Consider the following 22,447-nt stretch of genomic DNA (forward strand, 5'->3'; position numbering starts at 1 on the left):
AACCAGAGAAGCCTGAGCACAGCACCGAAGAGCCAGTGCAGCCAAAAACTAAAGACATAAATCTCTTACGGAAGTGGGGGTGGGCCCGTTTGGAAGGGCTGAGCGAGAGCAGGGCCAACCACCTGGGAAGATTGTGTTCCCTTCGATGCCACCAGCACCTTCCCCAGGGCCACTTAAGAGTAGGGAAAGGCCAGGCACAGTGGCACAGAGTGGGTTAAAAGGTTCAATTTATTAGGGGTATCACTGCACACAGTACTGCCCGTCACCAGGTCAATTTCACACAGACCTGTCTCCTGGTCGACAGGAAGTCGCCTTCCCACCCACTTGTGCCTGGACCTAGGATGTTACAGAGAAACAGGCTCTGCCCCTTCCCTGCCAACCCACCTGCCTTCTCGGACCTCTTGAAAGACGGACCACCCTTCAGAAACTCCCGCAGCCCCTTAGCCCTTGGTCCAGCCATGCCCAGAGCCCGCCCCCTGCCCCCACAAGTAGCCAGGTTGGAGGGAGAGAGAAGCAGGGGGTCAGCTACAGGCTTGATCGCATTTATTCTTCACCCTGGTCGCCTCAACTGAGATTGGGGTTTGATGCTGGGGGAGATCTCCTCTTGTTGATCTTCTTGACTGGTGAGGTCTTCAAGCCGGGCTTCTTGACCTGGACCCCGTTCTTCTCTTTCTTCCTGGGTGATGAAGACTCCGCAATATCCTCGCTGGAGGGTTCCTCCCGCCCAGGGTCATTGTAACTGTCCTCACTCTCCAGATCCTGCCGGCTGTCTGGGCTGGACTCTGACATCCTGGCCAACTCTCTTGGGCTTAATGATCGGCTTAAGTCTGGAGGTGATTCTGATTTAACTGGGCTTTTCTTCTTCGTCAACTTGCCCTTCTTGACTTTTTTCTTCACCTTTGCTTTTTCCTTTTCGTCCGTCTCCTCCTCCTTGTCTTTCTCTTTTTTTTTCTTTATCTTCTTGATCACCCTGTTGCCCTGGGACTTCCCAGAGGGGCTTTCAGAACGCCAGATGGTGATGGGAGCTGCTGAGTCAGGGGCACCCGTGATCATGCTCACGCCTGTGTCAGTGGGGGTGTCAGTGGGGGTGGGTCCCACCTGGGTTGGGATGGGAGCCTTGCTTTCCTCCTCCTCCTCCTCCTCCTCCTCTTCTTGGTTTAGGTCATCTGCCCCACACTCATGGTGGATGGGGTGGTGGATCACTGCCACGGAGACAGGCCTGTAGCTCTTGCACCTGCAAGGGAGGGGGGCAGGCAAAGATGATTGAGGAGGGCAGGGCAAGGTGACTGACAGAATGTGGGGGCCAGTGCCCCCTTTCCACCTGCCAGAACTCACCAGCCGTACCAGAACCGCTCCACACACTCTTCCTCTGGGATGAGCTCAAAGCATGGGGACTGGATGATGTCAAAACAGGTTGAGTCCACGTCTCGGGAGCAGGTTGGGCCCACATCTCCAGAGCTGCTATTCGTCTTCTCTGAGCAGTCCTTCAGCCTGCCACACAAGGGACTCAGCCTGGCTCCCATGCCTCCATGCCTCCCCAGGGGCCCAGAGCGAGAAGCCTAAGGGACAGCGGCTTCCACTATGCCCAGCCCAGGCTGCCGGAAGACCGCCCCACGGCCCCTGGAGCAGAGCCAGGCTTACAAAGCTGGGGCCAGGGCAGAGCTGACGCGGGGAGACACAGTGGACATTTTGGGCCTGGGTCTGCCCAAGAGTCTCTCCTGGGCTGCAGGTCTCCCGAGGAGGGGGCCTTACCTCGAGTCACAGTCACAGTGGCTGAGAGAGTGCAGGTGCACGTCGTGGTGGACACAGTCGGAGGAGAAGGGGCGGATGATGTGCCCGGCACACTTCTTGTGTTTCCAGCAGCACCTGTCAGTGCTCTTAAATTCACCTGAGGGGATAAGAGCCTGGGTCACACGGCGCCCATGGCAGCACACCTGGATCTCCCCGCTCACAGCTCAGTCTAAAGGTTTCATCGGGCTCACCCAGTGTCACCACCCTCCCTCCCCCACAGTTGTTTTGTTTTTGGCCTCACTTTGCAGCTTGTGGGATCTTAGTTCCCCTGACGAGGGATTGAACCCAAGGGCTCCAGCATTGAAAGCACTGAGTCCTAACCCTACTGGACTGCCAGGGCCATCCACCCACACACGCACACACAGCTGTCCTTACTGCTTGGTAGCAGTAACTCAGCCCAACAGCACCTAGGTCTCGGCCTCTCCTCTCCCCAGCCCATTGCACGTGAATCTGCCTGTGCCTCGCAGACTTCCAGGGCAGTGTCTCACCAAGGCCCCCACCAGCCCCATGCTGTCTGGTAACACCGCTTCCCCTCCCCTGCCTTCTATGGGAGCCCCACCTTCCCAGGGCCCTCCACTGACTCCCACCTGCCCCTCACCCAGTGCTCAGAGTTGTCAGCTGACCCCATGCGCAGAGTAACTCGGGGAGGGGAGGGCCGAGGGGAGCCAGCAGCATCTTTGGTTCCTCACAGGCCCAGAGGGGAGACCAGTGTCCCACCTTTGAAGCCTCCCAGCCTTTGAAGCCACTCCAGCCCCAGGGCCCGCTAGAGCAGGCTGGGTTGAGCGTCACCACTGCCCCCTCCCACCCCAGCGTCATACCCCTGGGCTTCTGTCTCTACTCCGCTCTTCTCCCTCTGATGCCTGTCTCGCCCTCACTTGTTTCCCCTTTCCCAGACTCAATCTTGACTCTTTCCCTGTTCCCTCCTTATCAAGTTCCCATTCCCCATCCATTCTCTCCCCAGTCCTTAGAGCCACAAACTTGAACAACACACCCTTGTAGGTGGCACAGGGGAGAAGCTGCCAAGAGATGACTGGAATTAGCGGAGGCCCCCAAGGAAAGATGCCTACCTCTTTTGCTAGGATGCATCAAGCCTGTATGCACACTGGTCTCGCCCAGCCTTCACTCCCACCGCCTCACCTCTGACCCTGCCTAAGGCCCCAGCGGCGTTCCCCTTGGGCCACCATCTACAACATAAGCCCACGAAGGGACAGGGCACCTTCCTGCAGGTTCCCCCTGAACCTCGGCTCCTGGTACTCGTGAGTTCCAGGGCTGCCTGGCTTGGGGTGCTGTGGCTGGCTGACTCCCTCAGAACAGGCCAGAAGGACTGTGCCTTTATCCAGTCCCTACATGGGATGGAAATGGGGCAAGACTTCATACTGGCCTCCAGCCAGCAGTTAATTCAGGCTGGCCTTAAAGTTACTCCAGGTGACATTAAAGGACTTGAGGAGTGTGACAGAAGCTTGGTCTGAGCCTTCCCCACCTTCCACGTCCCTTCCCTTCCCCCCACCAGGCTGTGGGGGCCCTGGGTCCCCCATACACCCTGATCCACTTAGTGGCCTCCCTTTGTGCTTCCTTTCCTCCCCTGCGCCTTCTCCAACGGCGGGGGAAGTCCTGCATGGGAGGCAGGACCTTGGAACACCATCACCACTGCCTCAGGGTTTCTCCAGCACTGCTGAACTGCAGCAAAGGGCAGCAGAGGGGCACTGCCCTGAATTTGCAGTCAGGCCTGAGTCCAAGTTGAGTTGGGTGACCTAGGGGCAAGTTACTTTACTTCTCTGAGCCTTCATTTCCTTACTCACAAAATGGGAATGAAGGTAATACCTCTTTTGCAGGGTTGTTAAGAGGACTCAGTTCACATATGTCAAAGATTCTTGTGCACCATAAAGGGCTCTACAAAGGAAAGGGGTGACTGCGGCCTCCAGGAAGGGGTGACGCTTTCTGCGGGGCACGGGAAGGGGCTGGCATAGGGCAGCTCGGTGACCCTTTCAGGACCAAACACCTCCCTCCCTCCTGCCTACCACCAGGTGGGGGGTGGTGGGGACCCCTGGGGCCAGAGATTTCCACACACCCCGCCCCCCCCTTTGAGGGAGGACCCACCTTCAGAGGATAAAGTAGAAGCATCTGTGCTGGACGCCACACTAGCCAGCAGGTGTCCTCTCCCCCAGCTGGGCAACCTGTTTATATCTGAGAGAGTACACAGAGGTAGCAGCAGCCCCTCCCCACGCCATTCACTCAGAAAACAGCTCCTGAGAAGCTCCAGGGACAGCCCTCAGGAGATGCAGAGATTAAAAGACAATAGTCCCTGCTCTCAAAAGGGGCTGGGGGAGGGGATGAGGAGAGGAGACACAGTCTGTGTAACAGTACCTGACAGTGGTGTGAGGCAGGCCCTGATAGGGAGGGACAGGGTGGGGAGGAAGTTCTGTGGGAGCAAGGACACCCACTGAAATGGGGGCACGGGGCTTCTTGAAAGAAGCATAATAGGAGTAGGATCTGGAGGGAAGGACAGGAGTGAGCCAGAGTCTAGGTAAGAAGGGACAGTTTCGGGAAAGGGATTGTCCCAGGGTGTCCCCAAACGAAACTCCTGCACGACAGCAGCTCCATCAGCAACCACAGAGTAAAGTCTGCACTTCCTTTTCCTTCCTACAGTTAGCTTGGTCCTTTGAGGGTACCGGACTGCTTAAGGAAAGGAGATGGCTGCTCTGGGACTTCAGCTGGGCCTTCAGGGGCACTTGGTCACCCTTCTATAGTTCCCTGGTCAGCTCCATCTGTTTCCCATGGCACAGGAAGTACTCAAATGAATGAAACTCCGAATGCTTCCCTGGACATGTGTACCCCGCTACTGTTCCTCTCAATGCATCATTTCGTGGGCTTCATCTGTGGCTGTTCCCACCCTCATCGACTTCTAGCCCAGGGAAGTGTCCCTCCCTCCTTGCCCAAGCGCCTGGACTCCAGGTCCCAGACAGAATTCTCACCTTCTGCCTCTTTCATGTTTGTTTTTTTTTTCTTACAGGTTATGAACATTTTCAAGCAAAACATTCTGTGAACCCTCTTTCTCCTTATGTCACTGCATAGCCACCCTTCTTCCTTTTCAACCCAAGTTTATTCACTCCCTTATTTAACAGATGTATTGGACAGCTTCACTAGGCACCAGCAAAGAAGGCCCAGTCCCTACCTTCAGTGAGCTAAATCTTGACCTTTGTCTTCTCCAGCCACCTACAGCGTGGCAGCCATCCCTGCCCTTCTATCAGAATAGTCCAGGCAAAGGCCACCCGTGATCTAATAGCCAAACCCAGTGACCTTCTTTTTGCCTCATCTCACTGACCCTGTTGATCAATCAACCTCTTTCTTCTGCAGACTCTTCTTTGGCTTTCATGACACACCTCTCTCATTTCTTTCTTCCTTCCTAGCTTTTAATTCTTTCCTAACTTCTTTGCTGGCCTGTACTCCTTAAATTGGTGATGCCCAGGGTTCTTTTGCCGGCCTCCTTCTCAGAAGACTCTACAGCCTTGCCTTGGATAATGTTATCCATTTCCACGGTTTCAACATCCACTAATAAAATGACATAAATCTTGATCTCCAATGCATACTGCTTTCCTGAGCACATAGCCTATGTCCTCTCAGACATTCTCAAAACATCAGACCAGCACATGTCATATGAACCCACCATCTTCTCCCCTACCCTTCATGAAACACTGTCTCTTGTAACCTCCATTTCAGAGAGCAACAGACACCTCAGCTAGAAATCTAGGGATCATCCTTTGCCTCACTTCTCACCAACTCAATGACCAAGTCTTGCCATGCCTACTTGTCCCCACATCTAATTCTGATTCAAACCTATCAATTTTCTCTGACACAGACAGCTGGAGTAGCCTCCCACCTGGCCTCCCTAACTTCTGTCTCACTCCCTACATCCACTCCTCACAATGCAGCCAAACTGGTTCACCATGTTCCTCCTCTTTAATAGCATTCGACTACCTTCAGGATGAGGTGCAAACTCTTCATCATGACATAACTGGTCCCCCAGTTGGTTGACTGAATGAACACATGAATAGAAGAAAATAAAGCCCTATTGGTGCCACAAGAAGCTGTGGCATTGGAGATTCTGTCCAGAGTTCAAATCTGGGGACTTTTCTGGGGAAAGAAAATTGACCTTGGATGAGCATTTTCCCAGGGTCAGGCACTGTGCTGGGCTTTTAAAATATGCCATTGATTCTAAATCCTCACCAAAGCACATTTATGGATGGGGACACAGAGACTTACAATAAGTAACTTGTCCAAAGAAACAAGTTAATAGATGACAGAGGTAGGATTCAAATCCAGTTTTCTTGGCTCCATAGTCTATGCTCTTTCTACCACAAGTATGCCTGTCTACTTGTGGTTCCTATCCAAAACCTGTCTGCCAGCTATCACTTCCCACTACAACTGCTTTTCACCTCTAACACAGCCAATTCCTCACCCTCTGGTTTTACTCAATCCTGACTCCACAGCCTCCTTTATCCAGCCTGGACCCTGAAGGTCAGGCCAGAGTGACCTGAGCTGGATCAAGATTCAAACTCTGCTCGCTCTCTCCAGAGTTACTATGGAAGAAGCTTATATGCAGGGTCCACTGACTAACCGTCCCCCCCCACCCACCCCCACCCTGCCCCAGCACAAGAAGTCTTGACGGTCATAACTCTAATGCCAAGGGGAGGGATTTAATAACTCTTCTCAGATCTGAGGAAGAAAATCTTCTCTAGTTTCCAGCTGAAGCAGCAATCTGGAGCTCCTGCAGCAGAAGTGATTGAGGTGGCCATAGGGGAGACCCCATAATGAATGAGTGACATTGAATGAGAGCTTAAAAGGAAGAGGGAAGCTTGAGGTCTCTTTCTCAGTAGGACATTAATCGAGGTACAGGGACCTAACTCAAAACTCACAGGTGATGCTCATTTGTACAATCCTCCCAGTCTTGCGAGCTGAGAAGCTCCCCCTGCCCTTGCGGCACAGGGATTAGAGTTCCAGATAGGGCGCTCAAGCAGCTGAACGGGGGAGGGAGGTAGGGAGAGGGGAAGGAGGAAGGAAGGGAGGGAAAAACCAAGGAAGGGAAGGAGGGAAGAGGAGGGAGCTAGGCCGGGCAGCTCCGGTTTCCTTGGAAATGCCGCCCTGGCCCCGCCCACTCTGGAGGCGATTGTGATGTCACTAGTGGAATTTCCAGATTTTTTCCTGCCCTAAAGTCAATGGAACCGCCGGCCCCAATCCCAGTGACTGGACCATGGGTTCCAGCCAAACCCCTCACTTCCTGCTTAGCGGCTGAGGCACAGCAATGCCTTCCACCCCTGCAACCAGAGGTCGTAGTTCTGGCTCCAACCAGACGACCCCAGTCCAACCCACAAGCGGTTCTCCAGCTCGCCTGTCCCTATTGCCCAATCATTGGTCCAAGGCTAGAGTGAGCCCGCCCCCAGGCCCTAACTCCGCCCCAGTCAGCCTTTGGCCCCGCCTCCTTCGTCGGGCTCTCAGGTTCCACCCCCTCTTTGGGTTCTCAGGCCAGTCCCCCGTGCCACGCCCCCCAGCTGGAAGCCCTCCCCTAATCTGCCACGCCCCCTCTTTACCGGTGCTGCTCTCGTCCCAAGAGCTGGTATCGTCCTCAGTTTTTTCCTTAGTCCACCTTTCAATCCTCAGTGTCGTCCTGACCCACATATCTCTCAGTCTAGTTCTTCGTCTCTACAAGACTCTTCCACGCAGAAGTCCAACCCTGAACCTCAGCTTGGCCGAGGTCACTGTAAACCCCAATCTCAGCTTCGCCCCAGTCCAGCCCTTAACTCCGCCTCATGCTTGCCCCGTCTCCCCTCTCCCTCTGCTCTAGGCTGCGTTGTCTTAGCCCAAGTCTGAGCTTCTGCGGCGCTCTTCATCCGGGGCCTCCTAGCTCCTTCCGGGCCCCTCCCTCTTTGTTCCACTTTAACCTTAGCACCTCCCCCGTATCTCAGGCCTAAACTTTAGCTCGGCCGCTCAGGCCCTGCCCTCAGTCCCATCCCTAGTTCCTCTCCAGATCTGCTCCCGGCTTAGTCCTACCCCCAGAACCTAGCCCCGCCCCAACCCCGTTCTTAGCCCCGCCCCAGCCATTCTCTCAACCTCCCGGCCCCTCCCAATTCTTCCGAACCCAGCCGCAGCCCTTAGCCCCGCCCCCAATCTACACTCGGGTCCGTGCGCGGCCGCCCGGGGAGCTACTCCCACCAATCTCCAATCCTCCATCCAGGATTTCAAGGTCTCTCCTTCCCTGGCGGGAGGCCGGGCTCGCTCTTTCTCTCCCCCAGCAGGCCCCTCCAAGGGAGCTCAGCGAAAGAAGACGTGATCCCAGCCCCGCGATGGCCGCCACCCCAAGCACCCACTCCTACGTCTATGCGGCTCTCTGTCCCAGTGACAATACTGCCCAATGTAGATGTCAACATGGAGTCGGAGGAGCGGGGAAGTGGAAGGGCGAGTGTGCAGAAATGCCAACTCTTCCAGAATAGCATAGCAGGTAAGAACCGTAGCAAAGGACAGAGGGGTTGCTTACTGGGAACTAGGATTGATGTTCCTGTCTTGGCCTCTTAGGATGATGACACCAAGCCACAGGTGTCCTTCCTTTCGTGGCCCAAATATCTGAGACACTTCCAGCCAATCTCTGGCTCTGGGTCAGATATCAATGGGGAGCCAGGTTCTTGGTCAGTCTTCACCCAAACTATTATAATAGTTAAGGTTTTTAAGCTCTTCTTATGTATGTATTGGGGTGTCCCAGGTGGCTCAAGTGGTAAAGAACCCGTCCCTGGGTTGGGAAGATCCCCTGGAGGAGAGCATGGCAATCCACTCCAGTCTTCTTGCTTGGAGAATCCTATGGACAGAGGAAGCTGGCAGGCTACAGTCCATGGGGTCACTAAGCCTCAGACACGACTGAAGCGACTTAGCATGCCCCCATGCATGTATGTATTAGTGCTTTATCTTATTTCAAACATGAAATGAATGATGAACGTGCTCCTCCTTTACAGAGGACGCAACTGGGAGTTTCCTGGTTGCCTAGTTAGGATTTCAGTCTTTCACTGCCGTGGCCTGGGTTCAATCTCTGGTCAGGGAACTGAGGTCCCATAAACTGCTCAGCACACATTCCCCACAAAAGAAAATAATAACAACAGAGATGAAACTAAGGCACAGAGCAGAAGTGACTTGTCTGAGTGTCCCAAGATATACAGCAAGGTTTCAAACGCAGATCTTCCTGCTTAGAGCACTTTTTTTTTTTAAGTGGGAAAAATGTCTTATTTTTAATCCAGTTTAGTTTTTAACTGTTTTAAAATATAAAAATGTGCTGCTCATAATTTTATGTTTATATCACTAAAATAGTTAGATGTTATCAGCACATCTCCTAAGTAAGAGCCCTGCCTCTACCTTCCTGGGCCTTCTGGTCAACTCAACAAAGCACCCAAAACTCACTTCTCACTGTGTTCCATACTCTAAAAAAATACTTCTTAGATAAGTATTTTTTTAAAGGCAGGAAGAAGGTGAAAAAAAATATTATCCAATGGTACACTTACATAGAAGCACCAAGTAGCAGGAGACATTTGGGGGGAAAGGACCAAAGGAAAAGGGCTCTCAAAGATCTCAAAGGTCGCTCAGATGTCATCCAGCGAGGGCCAGGTGCATCCCTCTACGTGTGGTCCCTGAGTTCCTAGCCTGCCTCAGCCCTGCCCAGGGGCCAAGAATGGCCAGAATCACAGCAGAAGGCTCCAGTCCTAAGATGACCATATAGCCTTGCCCATTCCACATCCCTGATCCCCCACAAAGGACTCCAGATCCTAACCTGCTAATAACAGAAATTTTAATACATAAGGCATAGTGTGAGACTAGGACCATTAAGCATCCTGAAACCTAGAGGGCCCAGCAGCTGAGTAAGAGCAGCAGGGCCCTCTTACCTCCCCGCACTGGCCACCTTGGAGAGAGAGGGGCATCTGGGTTTTGACACAGTGCCTGGGGGCAGGAATTGACTAGCATGGTCCCAAGTACCTCTCCAGGGATACTGCCACCGAGAGGCAGCTCTTTGGTCTGGAAAAACAGTCAGTGCAAATGTCCTGGGTTGAGTTCTGGGGGAGTCAAGGTGGCACAGTGCCCCAGGGCAGGCAGTCTCTGGACAGTCCCCTACCCATCATGGGCAACACGTGGGCTTCTTCTTGCTGGCAGTTAGGTAGAGGTTGCTGTCATCACTGTTGATGCCTGAAGAAGGGTGAGAAATAAGTGAGGCAAGGATGGAGAGTCCCTGTGCTCTCTGCCACCCCCGTCCAGGTGGGCACTCACGGACAACATCCCCTATGCGCCGGGATCCCGATTTCTCCAGCTCAGCCAGCACGTTGACCTCAAAGGTCAGCGCCGCCACACGAAAGAAGAACTCTCGGACATTTTCACCTGACACAGGGAGCAGATAGGAGCTCAGGGGTGGTTCCAGGCCAATGGGCACAGCTGGAGGTGTAGGAGTGAGAGGCAAGGCAGGCAGGAAGGCCAGAGCAGAAGGCCAGGTGCCTCTGACTCACCAGTGAGAGATGAGACTGCCCAATACTCGGCCTTCATCTCTTGGGCCACCTTGAGTGCATCTTTCTCCATCAGTAGATACTGAGCAGGAGTCTGAGGGAAAGTCAGAGTCAGACACTGGCCGTGGGGTTTCCCTCGTCAAGGTGGGAAGTCCTCCCCCCACCACTGGCACACTCACACTCAGGTCCTTCTTGGAACCCACGAGGAAGAGAAGCACGCTGGAAGGGTCATTCTCCTTGAGCGCATCAGCTAGCCACTGCCTGCCATAGACAGTGGACAGCAAGGGATGAGGGAGCCAGATAGGTTCCCCCCACTTCTATGCCCAATGACGCTCCCTTTGGTCCTGGATGCACTCTTCTCCTTCCCTTCCATACTCCTGACCCACCTCTTTTTGAACCTTCTCTTCTCAGAGCCCCCATTATAGTTCAGCATGCTTACTCACTTGGTATGCTCCAAGGAGGCCACATCATTTAGGTTGAAGACAATGATGATGGCTGGAAGAGTGGCAGAAAACGGCTGCAGGTTGTTGGGGAAGATGCTACTGGCTCATTTCCACAATCCCTCCAGCCCTAGGCTAGAGGCCAGGTGTACCCACCTACCTCACTTCATCCTGGTGCTTACCTTGAGCTCCTCGGTAGTAGGTTGATGCAATGCACTTGAACCTCTCCTGTCCAGCAGTGTCCCAGCTGGGAGGAAGGTGGGGAGAACACAGGTATGTGCCGGGCAGGGTGGTGCTGGGGGCTGAGGTGGGGAACAGGCGCTGGGAGAAGCAAGGGCGGGAAGGAGTGGGGAAAGAACTCACAGCTGCAGACTGAACGGGACACCCAACACCTCAAATCGTTCCATCTCAAAGTCCACTCCAATGGTGGCCTTGTAGTTCTTATCAAAGGTGTCTTTGCAGAACCTGAGGGGGCACCAGATGCTCTGGTCCTGAGCCCAATCCGCCTGGCTAGGCTTGGGCCCACCCCCCTCAGCTCCAGCACCCTCTTACCTATTAATGAGACAAGTCTTCCCCACTGACAGGTCACCCACCACAATGACCTTGGAGATCTTAAATCTGCTGGACACAAGAGTGGGTGGGAAGAGTGAGCTCTAGCTCCTTCACTCAGAGGAGTCCCAGTGCTCCTGGGCAGGTCCACAAAGGGAGCTGCTCCTGGGCTGAGGTTACCATAGACACCAGGCCTGAACAGATGTGCTAGGGAGGAGTGTTTTGCTTCAGTGTCAGAGAGACTGATTTTGCATCCCAGCTCTCACTTACTAGCTGTGTGACTCAGGACAAGTTTCTTAGCTTCTCTGAGCCTCAGTTTCAACATCTGTTAAGTGGGGGTTTAACACACATTTATTGGGTTGTTGTGAAAGTTAAAATGAAATAAATGTCCTATATTCTGGACTGGTCAAGTGGCTCAGTGGTGAAGAATCTGCCTGCCAAGCAGGAGACCCAGGTTCAATCCCTGGGTAGAGAAGATCCTCTGGAGAAGGATATGGCAGCCCACTCCACTGTTCTTGCCTGGGAAATCCCAGGGACAGAGGAACCATGGGGTCACAAAGAGTTGGACACCACCAAGCGACTAAACAACAACCCAAGAACCCCCTGCCCGTCAACACACACACACATACATTCCAACATCTCTCCCTCCCTCCCCAGGATACAACTTAAAAGTGGTATTTTCCATTTAATAAAAGACAATAATTATATGCAATACACTGTCTGGCACACAGTACATGCTCAATTAATGGTGGCAACTGTTAACAGTATTATCTTTTTTTTTTTTAACCCACAATGGGACTTATCACTCTAGGACAGCTCACTGTCATGGAGGTCAAATAGATGGAGTGTGGGAAGCTAAGCTGGTGACCACAGCCTTAAGTTGGATCCCTTCCCTGTGTCAGGAATTAAACTGCCACCTTCCTACCCCACCCCATCTCTTAGGACTTCCCACAACCCAGCTGGAAGGAAGGGGAGCACAGGGGCACGCTAAGGGGAACAACAGTGTGGCTGGCAGGGACCGAAATGGAGCCTGCAGCTCTTGGCTTTGCACCCTTGCTTTGACGGCAGGTTTCCTGGGACTCCGTTTCTTCCTTCCGGGTGTCTCTAACTCACCCCACGGTGCCTGTCCTGTGCTCCTGGCAGGCGCAGGTGACGCGGGGCTGGAAGTCTTTGTGCACGTGCAAAGCGGCCTCCTTCCTCAGGCACTGGGTGGAGTGGAAGAGAATGGGACTCACCCATTCCTGGCCCTCAGCCCGCCACCGAGCAGCCCCGGGACGGGCGGGAGGGTGGGGGTGGGGAACGGACCACCCAGAAGCAGCTGGCCTAGCTGGGCGGCAGGGTTGGGCCTAAGCCCGGTCCGGTGCCGCCTCCTCCCGGCCCACACCCACCGAAGCCCGACGTGGCCCTGGCGCCTACCTGGGGCAGCTTCGTCAGGACGCGGTCCCTCCGCACCGGCGCCAGAATGTTCATCTTGCCTGCGTACTTGCGGGGCGCCCTGAGAAGGCGCGGAGGCCTGATGCGCCCCGGCGACCCGGGCCCGTGGAGACCCGACAATCACCCGCGACCGAGGGGTCCCGACTATAACTCGGGGCCACGGAGAGCCTACGGGAGCCCGTGGCCTCCGGGACGCTACGACCACCGCGGGCCACGGGGATGAGACAATCACCGGGGGCCGGGGCGAACCCACAATCACCCGGGCCCGGGGCGTCCCTAGGACGACTCGGGGCCTGGGAGATCCCTCGGCCTCCAAGTGAGGGCGAGGAGTCCCGTCTGGGGGGACCCGAGTCCGCGCAGACCCTACAATAACTCGGGGTCGGATAGTTCCTACGATAACTCGAGGCCGTGGAGACCCGACGACAACTCGGGGTTGAGGCGGCCCTACCATAACAGAGCAGCCGGGGGGCGCTGAGCGGCCCCGCCACACGGGGTCAGTGTGTGCAGGGACCCCACCGTGCGGCCGGGGGACTGCTGCAGAAGGGGGCGAGGGGCCCAGTCCGCCGCAGGGCCTGGCGTCCCACTCGGCTCTCCCTCCGCCAACGCTGTAACTTGATCCCCGGAAATTCCTGGAAAAGGGCCGCCCCCCGCCCCTCTCCCGGCAACTCCCGGCCTCGCTGCCCGCCCCGGCCTCCCCCTCTTCTCTTCCCCGAGTGCTGCCCCAGGTCAGGCTTCCCTGCCAGACTGACTCGCCAGGGCTCCGGGTGCGCCCTCACCCAGGTTGCAACCTGCCGAGAGCGGGATTCCCCAAGTCTCTCCCCAGCATCTCCTGTGCGGGGAGGAGCCTCCAAGACGACCCTTACCCCGGCGAACTGGTGAAGGGGAATCGGCGATCGCTGCGCAGCATCTGCCTGCGCCAGGAACCAGCGGGAGGGGAAAGGGGGAGAGAAGGGGCCCTAGGAGAGGCGGCGCTTCCCTCGTCAACTGCAGGCCCAGGACATGACTCATAGGGTCTGCTCCCGCTCGCCCTTCTGCCCTGGGAGGTAGCAATGCCAGGGTAGGAACGAGGTACCCACTGAGGAGAGAGGTGTCCGAATCTGGTGCCTATTCCTCCAAGGCTGCCGTGTAGATTGGAGGCCTGAGGGGCCGAAGATCAAGCTGCCTCCCTTGATGGAGGATAAAGGAGGTCTAGGGGACCGAGAATTTCCTCCTTTGTGTGTGTGGTGGGGGAGACTCTCCTTTGGCACGGGCCTCCTTCGCTCCGATCCCAATGTAATCTACCCCCACTCCCCCAGGACTTTTCCTTTTTGCATTCTGCAGGCTAGAAGAGGGGTTCAGTTCAGTTCAGTCGCTTAGTCGTGTCCGACTCTTTGCGACCCCATGAATCCCAGCACGCCAGGCCTCCCAGTCCATCATCAACTCCAGGAGTTCACTCAGACTCGTAAGAGGGTTTAGCGCAAGGTAAATCTCACCCTCAAAGGGAATCTCTGATTCCGAGGGAGGTGGGGGAGGGCATAAAGGCGATGTGATGCGGCGGGTAAGCAGTCCCTCAAAGAAGCTAAAACCTGAGCGTTTACTAAACCTTGCCATGTGTCAGGAACTGAATTCGGGGATGCAAAGATAAGCAAGGAAAGGAAAACTATTTAAGGGGAGGGGACTGTGAATGAAATCATTCCCAAGAAGAACAAGCGTATCCTGGAGAAATCTGAGCGCTGAGTGTTTGGAATATTGGTAGAGTCTCTTCGAAAAGATTCCCGGGAAGACGCATAAAGGCTGTCACAGGTAAAGAGGGGACCACTTCCTCTGACACTTTGCTTCTCCCTTCTGCCTGACTCGAACAACAAATCACCCTGTTATAAATAAATCCTCTCCCCTCTCTCGACCTCAATTTCCGCAGATGTTGTCTGACAAAGTTGGACTGGACAAATCTTGCTCTAACATGGTAGAATTTTGCTTCACTCTGAGTCAATCTAACTACAGTATTAATTCCAGTTTGCAGTGGAATTGCAATCCTTCATCCTCGGTGGCGCTAGTGGTAAAGAACCCGCCTGACAATGCAGGCAAACGTAAGATCCTTGGGTCGGGAAGATCTCCTGGAGGAGGGCATGGCAACCCATTCCAGAAAATGGGTTGGAGAATCCCGTGAACAGAGGAGCCTGACGGGCTACAGTCCATGGGGTCGCCAAGAGTCGGACACGACTGAAGCGACTTAATCGCTTCAGGCACACAAGCACACAATCCTCCTCCCTAAAGTTGCTCAAGATGCGAAGCGCTCAGATCCGCGCAGCCGCAGGTTATACCACTGAAAACAAACGCGTGTCTCCAAAAGACTACAACCCCCAAGAAGCTTTAGGGTCTGACAAGCGGCGGGGTGTCGCTACTTAGTCTCTCTCGCGAGGAAATAAAAATCTAACTACCATTCCCGGCGGGCGCAGCGCTGCAGATTGTCCAATCAGCTTTAAGTAGAAAGTATCGCGAGTCTTCGGTGAGAGTTGGCGCTATAAGCCCGTGGTAACAAGTCTCGGAAACCCTTTTCATGAAGATGGCGCCGAAGGCGAAGAAGGAAGGTGTGTGCTGGGGCTGGGGATCAACAGCTGACTGGCCGAGGGTCCCCGCAGAGTGAATGAACTAGGAGGACGATAGCTGGGCTAACCCTTGCGGTGTCTGCTCCGGAGCAGCTTCTCGCGTTTCGGCAATGCTAAGGAGCGCGTACGCTTCGCCGCATGTTTTGGGCTCTAGTGAAGGGGGTTGGGGAGGCAAGCCTGGCCTGCACCGCCTGCCACAGACAGCCGGGTCTCGGCTCTGGGAAGCTCCATGTTTCCTATACCTGTAAGGAATCAATACTCTCAACTGTTTGACCCCACGTTAAATGGGTAGCTCTGCGATGGTATGTACAAAATTACTAGTTCCCATTCTAGCAAGTGCCAAATGTTCGTTCATTGCTAGTTTCTTCCTCATCTTATCCCAAGTTCGTCCTAGAATCGTGCATATGATGGAAAAAATTTTAATCTCCTGAGACTTGTGATGTCTTCAAAGGAACCACTGATGCACGTGTGGCTTGGGACGCCCACTACCGGTCTTGAGGCCGGAAGTGATTTCTAAATCCTTCACTTTCGTTTTCTTTCCTTTTCTCAGCCCCTGCCCCTCCTAAAGCTGAAGCCAAAGCAAAAGCTTTGAAGGCCAAGAAAGCAGTGTTGAAAGGTGTCCACAGCCACAAGAAAAAGAAGATCCGGACGTCACCCACCTTCCGGCGGCCCAAAACGCTGCGGCTCAGGAGGCAGCCCAAATATCCTCGGAAGAGCGCCCCTAGGAGAAACAAGTCAGTACTGCCCCTTGTCGTGAAAAGATGTTTGGGTATCCTCCATTGGTAATTGGGAAATTTACCAAACCTAGAGTATGGGTTCTCAAAATCATGTTGGTACCTCGTGTGCTTGTCTAACGGGAGGATGAGATTAACGCTATATTTAAAACAACCCAGAGTCATTGTCAAAGTTAGTCAACTGTTAGATTGTTTCATATGTGGTTTACTTTCTGGGGAGTATGAGTTCCAGGCTTAGGATCTGTATTGGACAGTGAAGGCCTGCAGCAGTACATAGCAGCTTCTTTTCATTTACTTTCCCAAATGTTTACACTGAAGGAATGGTTAGGGGGAGTGGGCAAAAGGTTAGGGTATGTGAGTGTTTTGGTGCCACACCACTGGTGATGACTGACCTTAGGGAGCACAGTTGAGAGTAGAGCCATGGTACTGGTTACCACCAAAGGTAATTTAACCATTGCTTCCTACGAAAAAGGCTGGAGAGTGGATTGTGTCCACAGAGAAAAGGACTTTTACCCCCATTTGGACCTAGAATTTAGTGCAATGAGAGGTTGAGACCTGATCTCTATCTTCAAAAGAGGAGAGTATACCCAGGCAAACAGAGCTTTGCTTCTCCAGATTTCAGAGGGAAAGCTGTGTCCTGAGGGGCTATTGTAACTTTAGGCTATAAATAAAAAGTTGCTCTCAAGAATTGATGACTTATCAGCCAGTTTTCAGTAACCGAAACAGGGAAAAACAGTCAGTTCAGCCTCATAGTGAAGCACCAACATTCTTTGGCACTCTAGCCTGGATTTCAAGATTCCATAGTCTTAACTTGGCTCTTGGGTTTGCTTTTCTAACGTCTTAAGTCTCAAGTTTCTTTTAGAAATTTGCTCCTCAGGAATGTTGAAGTCAGGTAAAGAATGAAGATTGTTTAATCTCTTAAAAGGGTGAAAGCCCTTGAAATGTCACTAAGCCAGGGCTCCAGGCCCCCACGTTTCAGGGTGCATGTGATGACACTGTGCAGCGACCAAAGTCTGACAGGAATGATTGCTATCGTCGTCTGATGCACCCAGGCCCTTTGAGCCTTGGGCTCCAAAAAAGGGCCCATCCTTTTACTGGACCCACGCCAGATGACCCCATTTTACCTTTCTGCCAGACTTGACCACTATGCTATCATCAAATTCCCCCTCACCACCGAGTCAGCCATGAAGAAAATAGAAGACAACAACACACTGGTGTTCATTGTGGATGTCAAGGCCAACAAACACCAAATCAAACAGGCTGTGAAGAAGCTCTATGACATTGACGTGGCCAAGGTCAATACTCTGATCAGGTAGGTGAGTGGGGCCCTGTGGGATGGGGAGGGGGCTAGGGCCTCTGTCACCTGAATGGCATGAAATTCCTTGATGCTGCTTTTGGGGTCTGAAGTAGGCTTCCCAGAATGTCAGCTGTCCTGTCTCTAGGACTTAGGGGTTAGTGCTCATTTTCCTGATCCCTATCTCTAGGCAAAAGCAGGCCCTAGAGTAAGGTACAGTTAATGTCAGAATACCTGTGGTTTGTGGCTTAGTGGCTTCCCTGACTCCCTCTGTGCAAATGATAGAGAAAAAATCACTATTTGTGAGGGGAAAAAAAATGACACGAAAAAGGAACCACTGATGCACCAGAAGTCTGGGTGGAAGAGGGGGTATGGGGGCAGTGAGGGGCAGCGAGGATTAAGGCTTCCTTCACCACCCTAGGCCTGATGGAGAGAAGAAGGCATATGTTCGACTGGCTCCTGACTATGATGCTTTGGATGTTGCCAACAAAGTAAGCTTCCTTTGCTACAAACTCCTTAACACTCTCCCTTCCTGGGTGCAAATGATGTGTTTGTTAGTGACCAAAGCCTGACTTAAGTGATTAGTCTTAACTGACTGACTGCACCTCTGTCTTTTAAAAATACTGTGACGTTCCTTCTTAATCTTCACACTTCAGCTCCCAGTAACAAAGTTCCCTTTTGTTTTTCAGATTGGGATCATCTAAACTGAGTCCAGCTGGCTAATTTCAAACATAAAAGTTTTCACTATGTATATGCTTCTTGTCTTTATGTTGGTTTTTGGGTGAGGGGCCATACTGTGGTACATGCACGCTGAAGTAACCAGGCTGGGTTGGGTAAGACTCTTGGTCTGCTTGCCCTGTTGGAACACTCAGCCATATCACTTCACCATACTTGCAGCAGAGGTTTATGACCCAGATTACAGTTGGTTGTCCTAGGACAACTACAACTTGACCTCCATCCTGGAGGTAAGAGGCCAAGCAGGAAGCTTTACAAGAATGCCTGCCTTCCTCTGGAAGAGGCTTGGTATGACACCAGTATCCGGAGGTTCCATTGGCATCCATATCAGGGCTGTGTGGCTTGGCTGGTTTTGCAGTAGCACCTTTCCCCATACCCATCTACTGCATCCAACCAGTCTGTCTGCTTCCCTCACCCCTTGCCCAAGAAAGGACAAGGACTTCAGAGGCATTCTTTCATTATTGTTTTAAATAGTAGGAGCAGGCTTGGTGGAGAGGCTGGCCCCCACAGAACATCTCAGGCAAGGGGCTAAGCCTCTTCTCCATTCCTGTGAGGCTGCCTTGGTTTTTGCTGTCCTTGCCACAAATCCCTAACTGCTTTTTCACTCAGTCAAGAACTTGTCTTTGTGTTGGTGGCTGGGGACGCGCTGGGGGCAGAAGTCGGAGCGGAGGAGGCGGGAAAAGTAGACGAGGATCATGACATCCAGCATGAGCAGGATGGCCAGCAGGAAGGTTCCCAGGGTCCTCTGGCCAGCATAACCCAGGAAGAGATGGGTGAGGTAGGCCTGAGGGGCCAGGCGGAAGAGGAAGTACATGACCAAGTTGATGTATTTGTTGACCTGATAGAGGAGGAGATGCTGAGCATTATTGATCTTCATCATCATGCGTATTGTGAGGAAGATGTTGCTGACCTCCACCAGCAGTGTTAGGACACCCCCACCAACAAATCTGCTCCAAAAGATGCCTGAAAAGAAGGCACCCATAGCCTACAAGGCAAGGGAGAGAATGGGTTAGGGCCTGGATAGCACGGTTTTCTTGGAAGTTAGTGGGAATATCCAGGGTATCAGAAGAAGGGATAAGAAATCCTTTAATAGCTTCACTCTGAAACAAAGTTTACAGTGGATTCAACAGGAGTAAATCTTGATCTCTGCCCACACTCTGGCTGGAAGGCCATGATTGCTGGCTTAAAGTAGTGAACCAAGGGCTCATTCTGCTAGCCCTCAGCACTGTAGCGTGTGGGGCACGGTGGGGATGGGGTTTAGAAAAGATGGTCTTTACCTTCCAGGTTCAGGTACTTTCAGGTATAGGCACCAGGCCTATACCACATCCCCAGCTTTTCACTTACCATGACGTGGTGGACGAGGTATTCCCAAGAAGCTCTTGACTGATGGCTAATCACGATATCCACCGTGTCGTGGATGAAATACCCTAGCGGAGGGATGGGGGTGAGGTTGTAAAGGGTACCGAATTAGAAGTTTATCCCTGTCTCCCCACCCATTTAATGCCTTCCGGCAAGATCTACCTGCGGAGAAGCAAACAAGCAGGTAGCCAGAAAGCGACCATGCTTTCTCAATCTCCACCAGCATCTCAGGAGTCTGCCATATACTGAAAGAGAGGGAAGAAGGCAAGCTCTCATCATTTCGGTATCCCAAAGGTCCCACAAATCCCCCTATTACCGTAGCCAGTGCACTATTGGCTGACGGGAGAGCGAGGAGGGGCTTGGCTGAAACCCAGGTGTGTCCCGTTTCCCAGGTGAGAACACCCACTCCACCCACCCACCCACCCCCACCCCCCTCCCCGCCGCCTGGGGCTGCCGCCGCTCCTGGTTGGACAGCATTCCAAGCCGAGAATCAGGTGAGACTGCCTGGGCCATAGCCCGCCGGTGAGTGATGGAAAGAGGAATCCCCAGCCACCTTCACTCCCCCAGTCCTCCACTCACCACAGCAGCGCCCAGATCCCTGACACAATGGAATGCGCGAAGGAGACGAGCAGGTTGTGCCAGCGCCAGGTCCGCAGGGGGTCGGCCCGCACGTGCGCTGGCAGGGGCAGGCGGCAGAGCGCGTGCCGGGCTGCCCGGAAGGTCAGCGTGGCGCCCAGGAGAAGCGGCAGGGCGGGGACCAGCATTGGGGGCATGCTGGCCCTCCCTGCCTCTGTCAGCCCTCTAGGTGGCCTCCTCCGGCTGTTTGGGAACGGGGCTCCCTCGCGAACCAGTCCACCCTGGATCCCTGTCCTGCCAGCCGCCGACTTCACACTGACGGTTTCGGCAGAGCCCTGTAGGCCCCTTCGCTCCTCCCGTCCCCTCCCCGCCGGCCTCTGCCCCCGCCCCGAGCCGCCCGCGCCCCCGCCCCGCCCCGCCCCACCCGCCTGTCCCCGCCCCTCCGGCGCCTCTGCGGCGCAGAGGGCAATAGCCCCATTTCCCCCCGGCCCCCCGGGCCCGCCAGGCTCCCGCGGACTTCGGTCAAAAGGAGCTGTCCTGGGGGCGCCGCCGCCGAGCCACCCCTCGCTGGCGCCTCCCGACGGCCGACGGAGTCCCACTTCGCTCCCTTGGCCTTGTTAACCCTCAGCCACCCTTTCCCCAGGCGTTCGGCTCTCCAGCCTGGGCGCTTCCTGGGAGAACTTTCTCTCCGCCTTCAACTCTTTGGTGGGCAGAGCGGAGCGGAGCGAGACCCATCACAATCCACGTTCCTAATCCCTGGTCCCAGGGACCAGCCGGTACCCAGCTTCGGACGGTGATCTCCGCCCGGACCTTGTTCCACTGGATCACTAGGTTCTTGGGGCCCAAGACGTACACGTTTACCTGCCTCTACCTCGTCCCGCACCGAGTCGGTGCCTAGAAACTGTCGACTAACCCGTCAGGACCCCTCCTCCCAGCCGGCTCTTGGGCTCCTGGGGCCGCGCGGCACTCACAGTCCTCCCTGACAGTCCCAGCTCGCTTCTCCCCGCTCCCTTCTCCCCGCTCCCTAGAGGCTGGGGCGGGGAAGACGGCCGATTTGCCCAGGCCGCTAGAGTGACTCTGCAGCCCAGTGGACTGGTGCAGATGCAGCTCGTGACCACAAGGTGTCAGTCTATCCTCACCATGGCGCGGGATCCCCTCCCACCGCCAAAGAAAAGAGGTGATTGTTTTGGGTGGAGAGTTAGCCAGACTCCGCAAACAGAAGGGCGGTGGAGAGCTGGGGGTGGGGCGGAGGGGGCGGAGGTGCTGTGAGTGGGAAGAAATATCAGAAGCCTTGAGGCGCCAAGAGGTTTGGTTGTTTGCTCTGTTTCCCCTGCTGACTCCAAGGTTACACATTAAGCCCTCTGGGGCTCCTTGGTCAACCCAGGCCTGATCGGTTTCTAGGTGAGAGCATGGAGTGTCCCGGCTGAGCGGTTTTCCCCCTTGCGCTCCCCTTTGCTCTCAGGGCAGCTTTGTCCGCCAGCCACACCGGCCTGAGCCAGACGGGGATTTCGGGGGGGGGGGAGGGGGCTGCGTCATGAGGGGCCCTTCTAGTGGTCATCCCGCGTGAATAAGTTTGGGCACCCTTTAAAGGAGCAGAGTAGGAGCTGAAGATAAACACCCCTTTTCTCACATTCCTCGCCTACTCAGAAATAGGGACGCTGTCCCTTAGCTCATCACCATCCTTCCTGCTTCCTTAACTGAGCTTTTATGGAGCTATGGAGCTCGTGAAGAGCAGGAGGCGCCATGGAGAGACCTGAAATTGAACACACTTCTGATCAAGACCTTAAACAATTGTACTAACCAGCCCCCTACCTCTGGGCAGAACCCTTGAACTCCTATCAGCCGAACGACTATCTTTCTCCCTCTCCCCGATTCTTTCAGGTAGCAGTCCACTTCCCTCCCATCTTCTCCCAAGGAGGTCCTCTCTAGTTGAGTGTTGAAGTCAGATTACTCTGCTGCAGCGGCAAGTGTTGTATGTGTGCTCTGGGAAATTGAGAGTGTTGACGAACGCAGAGCTCACCAGTCGGGACAGTCCGGAAACCGTCTTGCGTCCTCCCTAGGTGAATCAACTTATACAGCTCAGGGTTTCCCGGGGCCCTCCCTTGGCAAACACGAAACTAGCCTTGCACCCTGCCCACAGACCGAGAGCGCTGACTCGGTTCAGTTTTGGTAGTTGATCGTTTGCGTGCTAATGAGAATCTGCCCTGTACTTCGAAAACAGAGTGATTAGTGGGCAAAGCGGAGAAGGCAATGGTACCCCACTCCAGTACTCTTGCCTGGAAAATCACATGGACGGAGGAGCCTGGTAGGCTGCAGTCCATGGGGTCGCTGAGTTGGACACGGCTGAGCGACTTCACTTTCACTTTCCACTTTCAGGCATCGGAGAAGGAAATGGCAACCCACTCCAATGTTCTTGCCTGGAGAA

General features: G+C 54.2%; 4 protein-coding genes across 9 annotated transcripts; 1 reads left to right on the plus strand and 3 right to left on the minus strand.

The window, feature by feature from the left end:
* Window positions 205-7,845, minus strand: PROCA1 (protein interacting with cyclin A1). Of its 3 annotated transcripts, XM_005693262.3 has the most exons (5): window positions 7,377-7,845; window positions 3,889-3,975; window positions 1,753-1,888; window positions 1,336-1,491; window positions 205-1,234 (listed from the first exon to the last, which is right to left on the minus strand). In XM_005693262.3, the coding sequence occupies exons 1-5, from the start codon at window positions 7,462-7,464 to the stop codon at window positions 565-567; spliced, it is 1,137 nt and encodes a 378-aa protein (XP_005693319.1). In that variant the 5' UTR covers window positions 7,465-7,845; the 3' UTR covers window positions 205-564. The 3 variants fall into 3 exon arrangements, with proteins under 3 accessions (XP_005693319.1, XP_005693320.1, XP_005693321.1); XM_005693263.3 differs by lacking the exon at window positions 3,889-3,975; XM_005693264.3 differs by lacking the exons at window positions 3,889-3,975; window positions 7,377-7,845 and adding an exon at window positions 2,859-3,164.
* On the minus strand, window positions 9,597-13,748 carry RAB34 (RAB34, member RAS oncogene family). 3 transcript variants are annotated; one of them, XM_018064314.1, is made up of 11 exons: window positions 13,603-13,748; window positions 12,722-12,934; window positions 12,419-12,510; window positions 11,309-11,374; window positions 11,120-11,221; window positions 10,939-11,003; window positions 10,760-10,811; window positions 10,496-10,577; window positions 10,320-10,410; window positions 10,087-10,194; window positions 9,597-10,005 (listed from the first exon to the last, which is right to left on the minus strand). In XM_018064314.1, exons 2-11 carry the CDS (start codon window positions 12,773-12,775, stop codon window positions 9,938-9,940), a joined length of 780 nt encoding a protein of 259 aa, XP_017919803.1. In that variant the 5' UTR covers window positions 12,776-12,934; window positions 13,603-13,748; the 3' UTR covers window positions 9,597-9,937. The 3 variants fall into 3 exon arrangements, with proteins under 3 accessions (XP_017919803.1, XP_017919802.1, XP_017919804.1); XM_018064313.1 differs by having other exon boundaries at window positions 11,309-11,377; window positions 13,603-13,735; XM_018064315.1 differs by lacking the exon at window positions 13,603-13,748 and having other exon boundaries at window positions 12,722-13,569.
* On the plus strand, window positions 15,197-18,103 carry RPL23A (ribosomal protein L23a). The gene is made up of 5 exons (XM_005693265.3): window positions 15,197-15,306; window positions 15,875-16,058; window positions 17,194-17,370; window positions 17,774-17,843; window positions 18,042-18,103. The coding sequence occupies exons 1-5, from the start codon at window positions 15,276-15,278 to the stop codon at window positions 18,054-18,056; spliced, it is 477 nt and encodes a 158-aa protein (XP_005693322.1). The 5' UTR covers window positions 15,197-15,275; the 3' UTR covers window positions 18,057-18,103.
* Window positions 18,242-21,080, minus strand: TLCD1 (TLC domain containing 1). Of its 2 annotated transcripts, none has more exons than XM_018064317.1 (4): window positions 20,026-21,080; window positions 19,609-19,691; window positions 19,432-19,514; window positions 18,242-18,925 (listed from the first exon to the last, which is right to left on the minus strand). In XM_018064317.1, the coding sequence occupies exons 1-4, from the start codon at window positions 20,217-20,219 to the stop codon at window positions 18,689-18,691; spliced, it is 597 nt and encodes a 198-aa protein (XP_017919806.1). In that variant the 5' UTR covers window positions 20,220-21,080; the 3' UTR covers window positions 18,242-18,688. The 2 variants fall into 2 exon arrangements, with proteins under 2 accessions (XP_017919806.1, XP_017919805.1); XM_018064316.1 differs by having other exon boundaries at window positions 18,242-19,072; window positions 20,026-21,071.

The sequence above is a fragment of the Capra hircus genome, chromosome 19, assembly GCF_001704415.2.
Source record: "Capra hircus breed San Clemente chromosome 19, ASM170441v1, whole genome shotgun sequence".
In the NCBI taxonomy this organism is placed as follows: Eukaryota; Metazoa; Chordata; class Mammalia; order Artiodactyla; family Bovidae; genus Capra; species Capra hircus.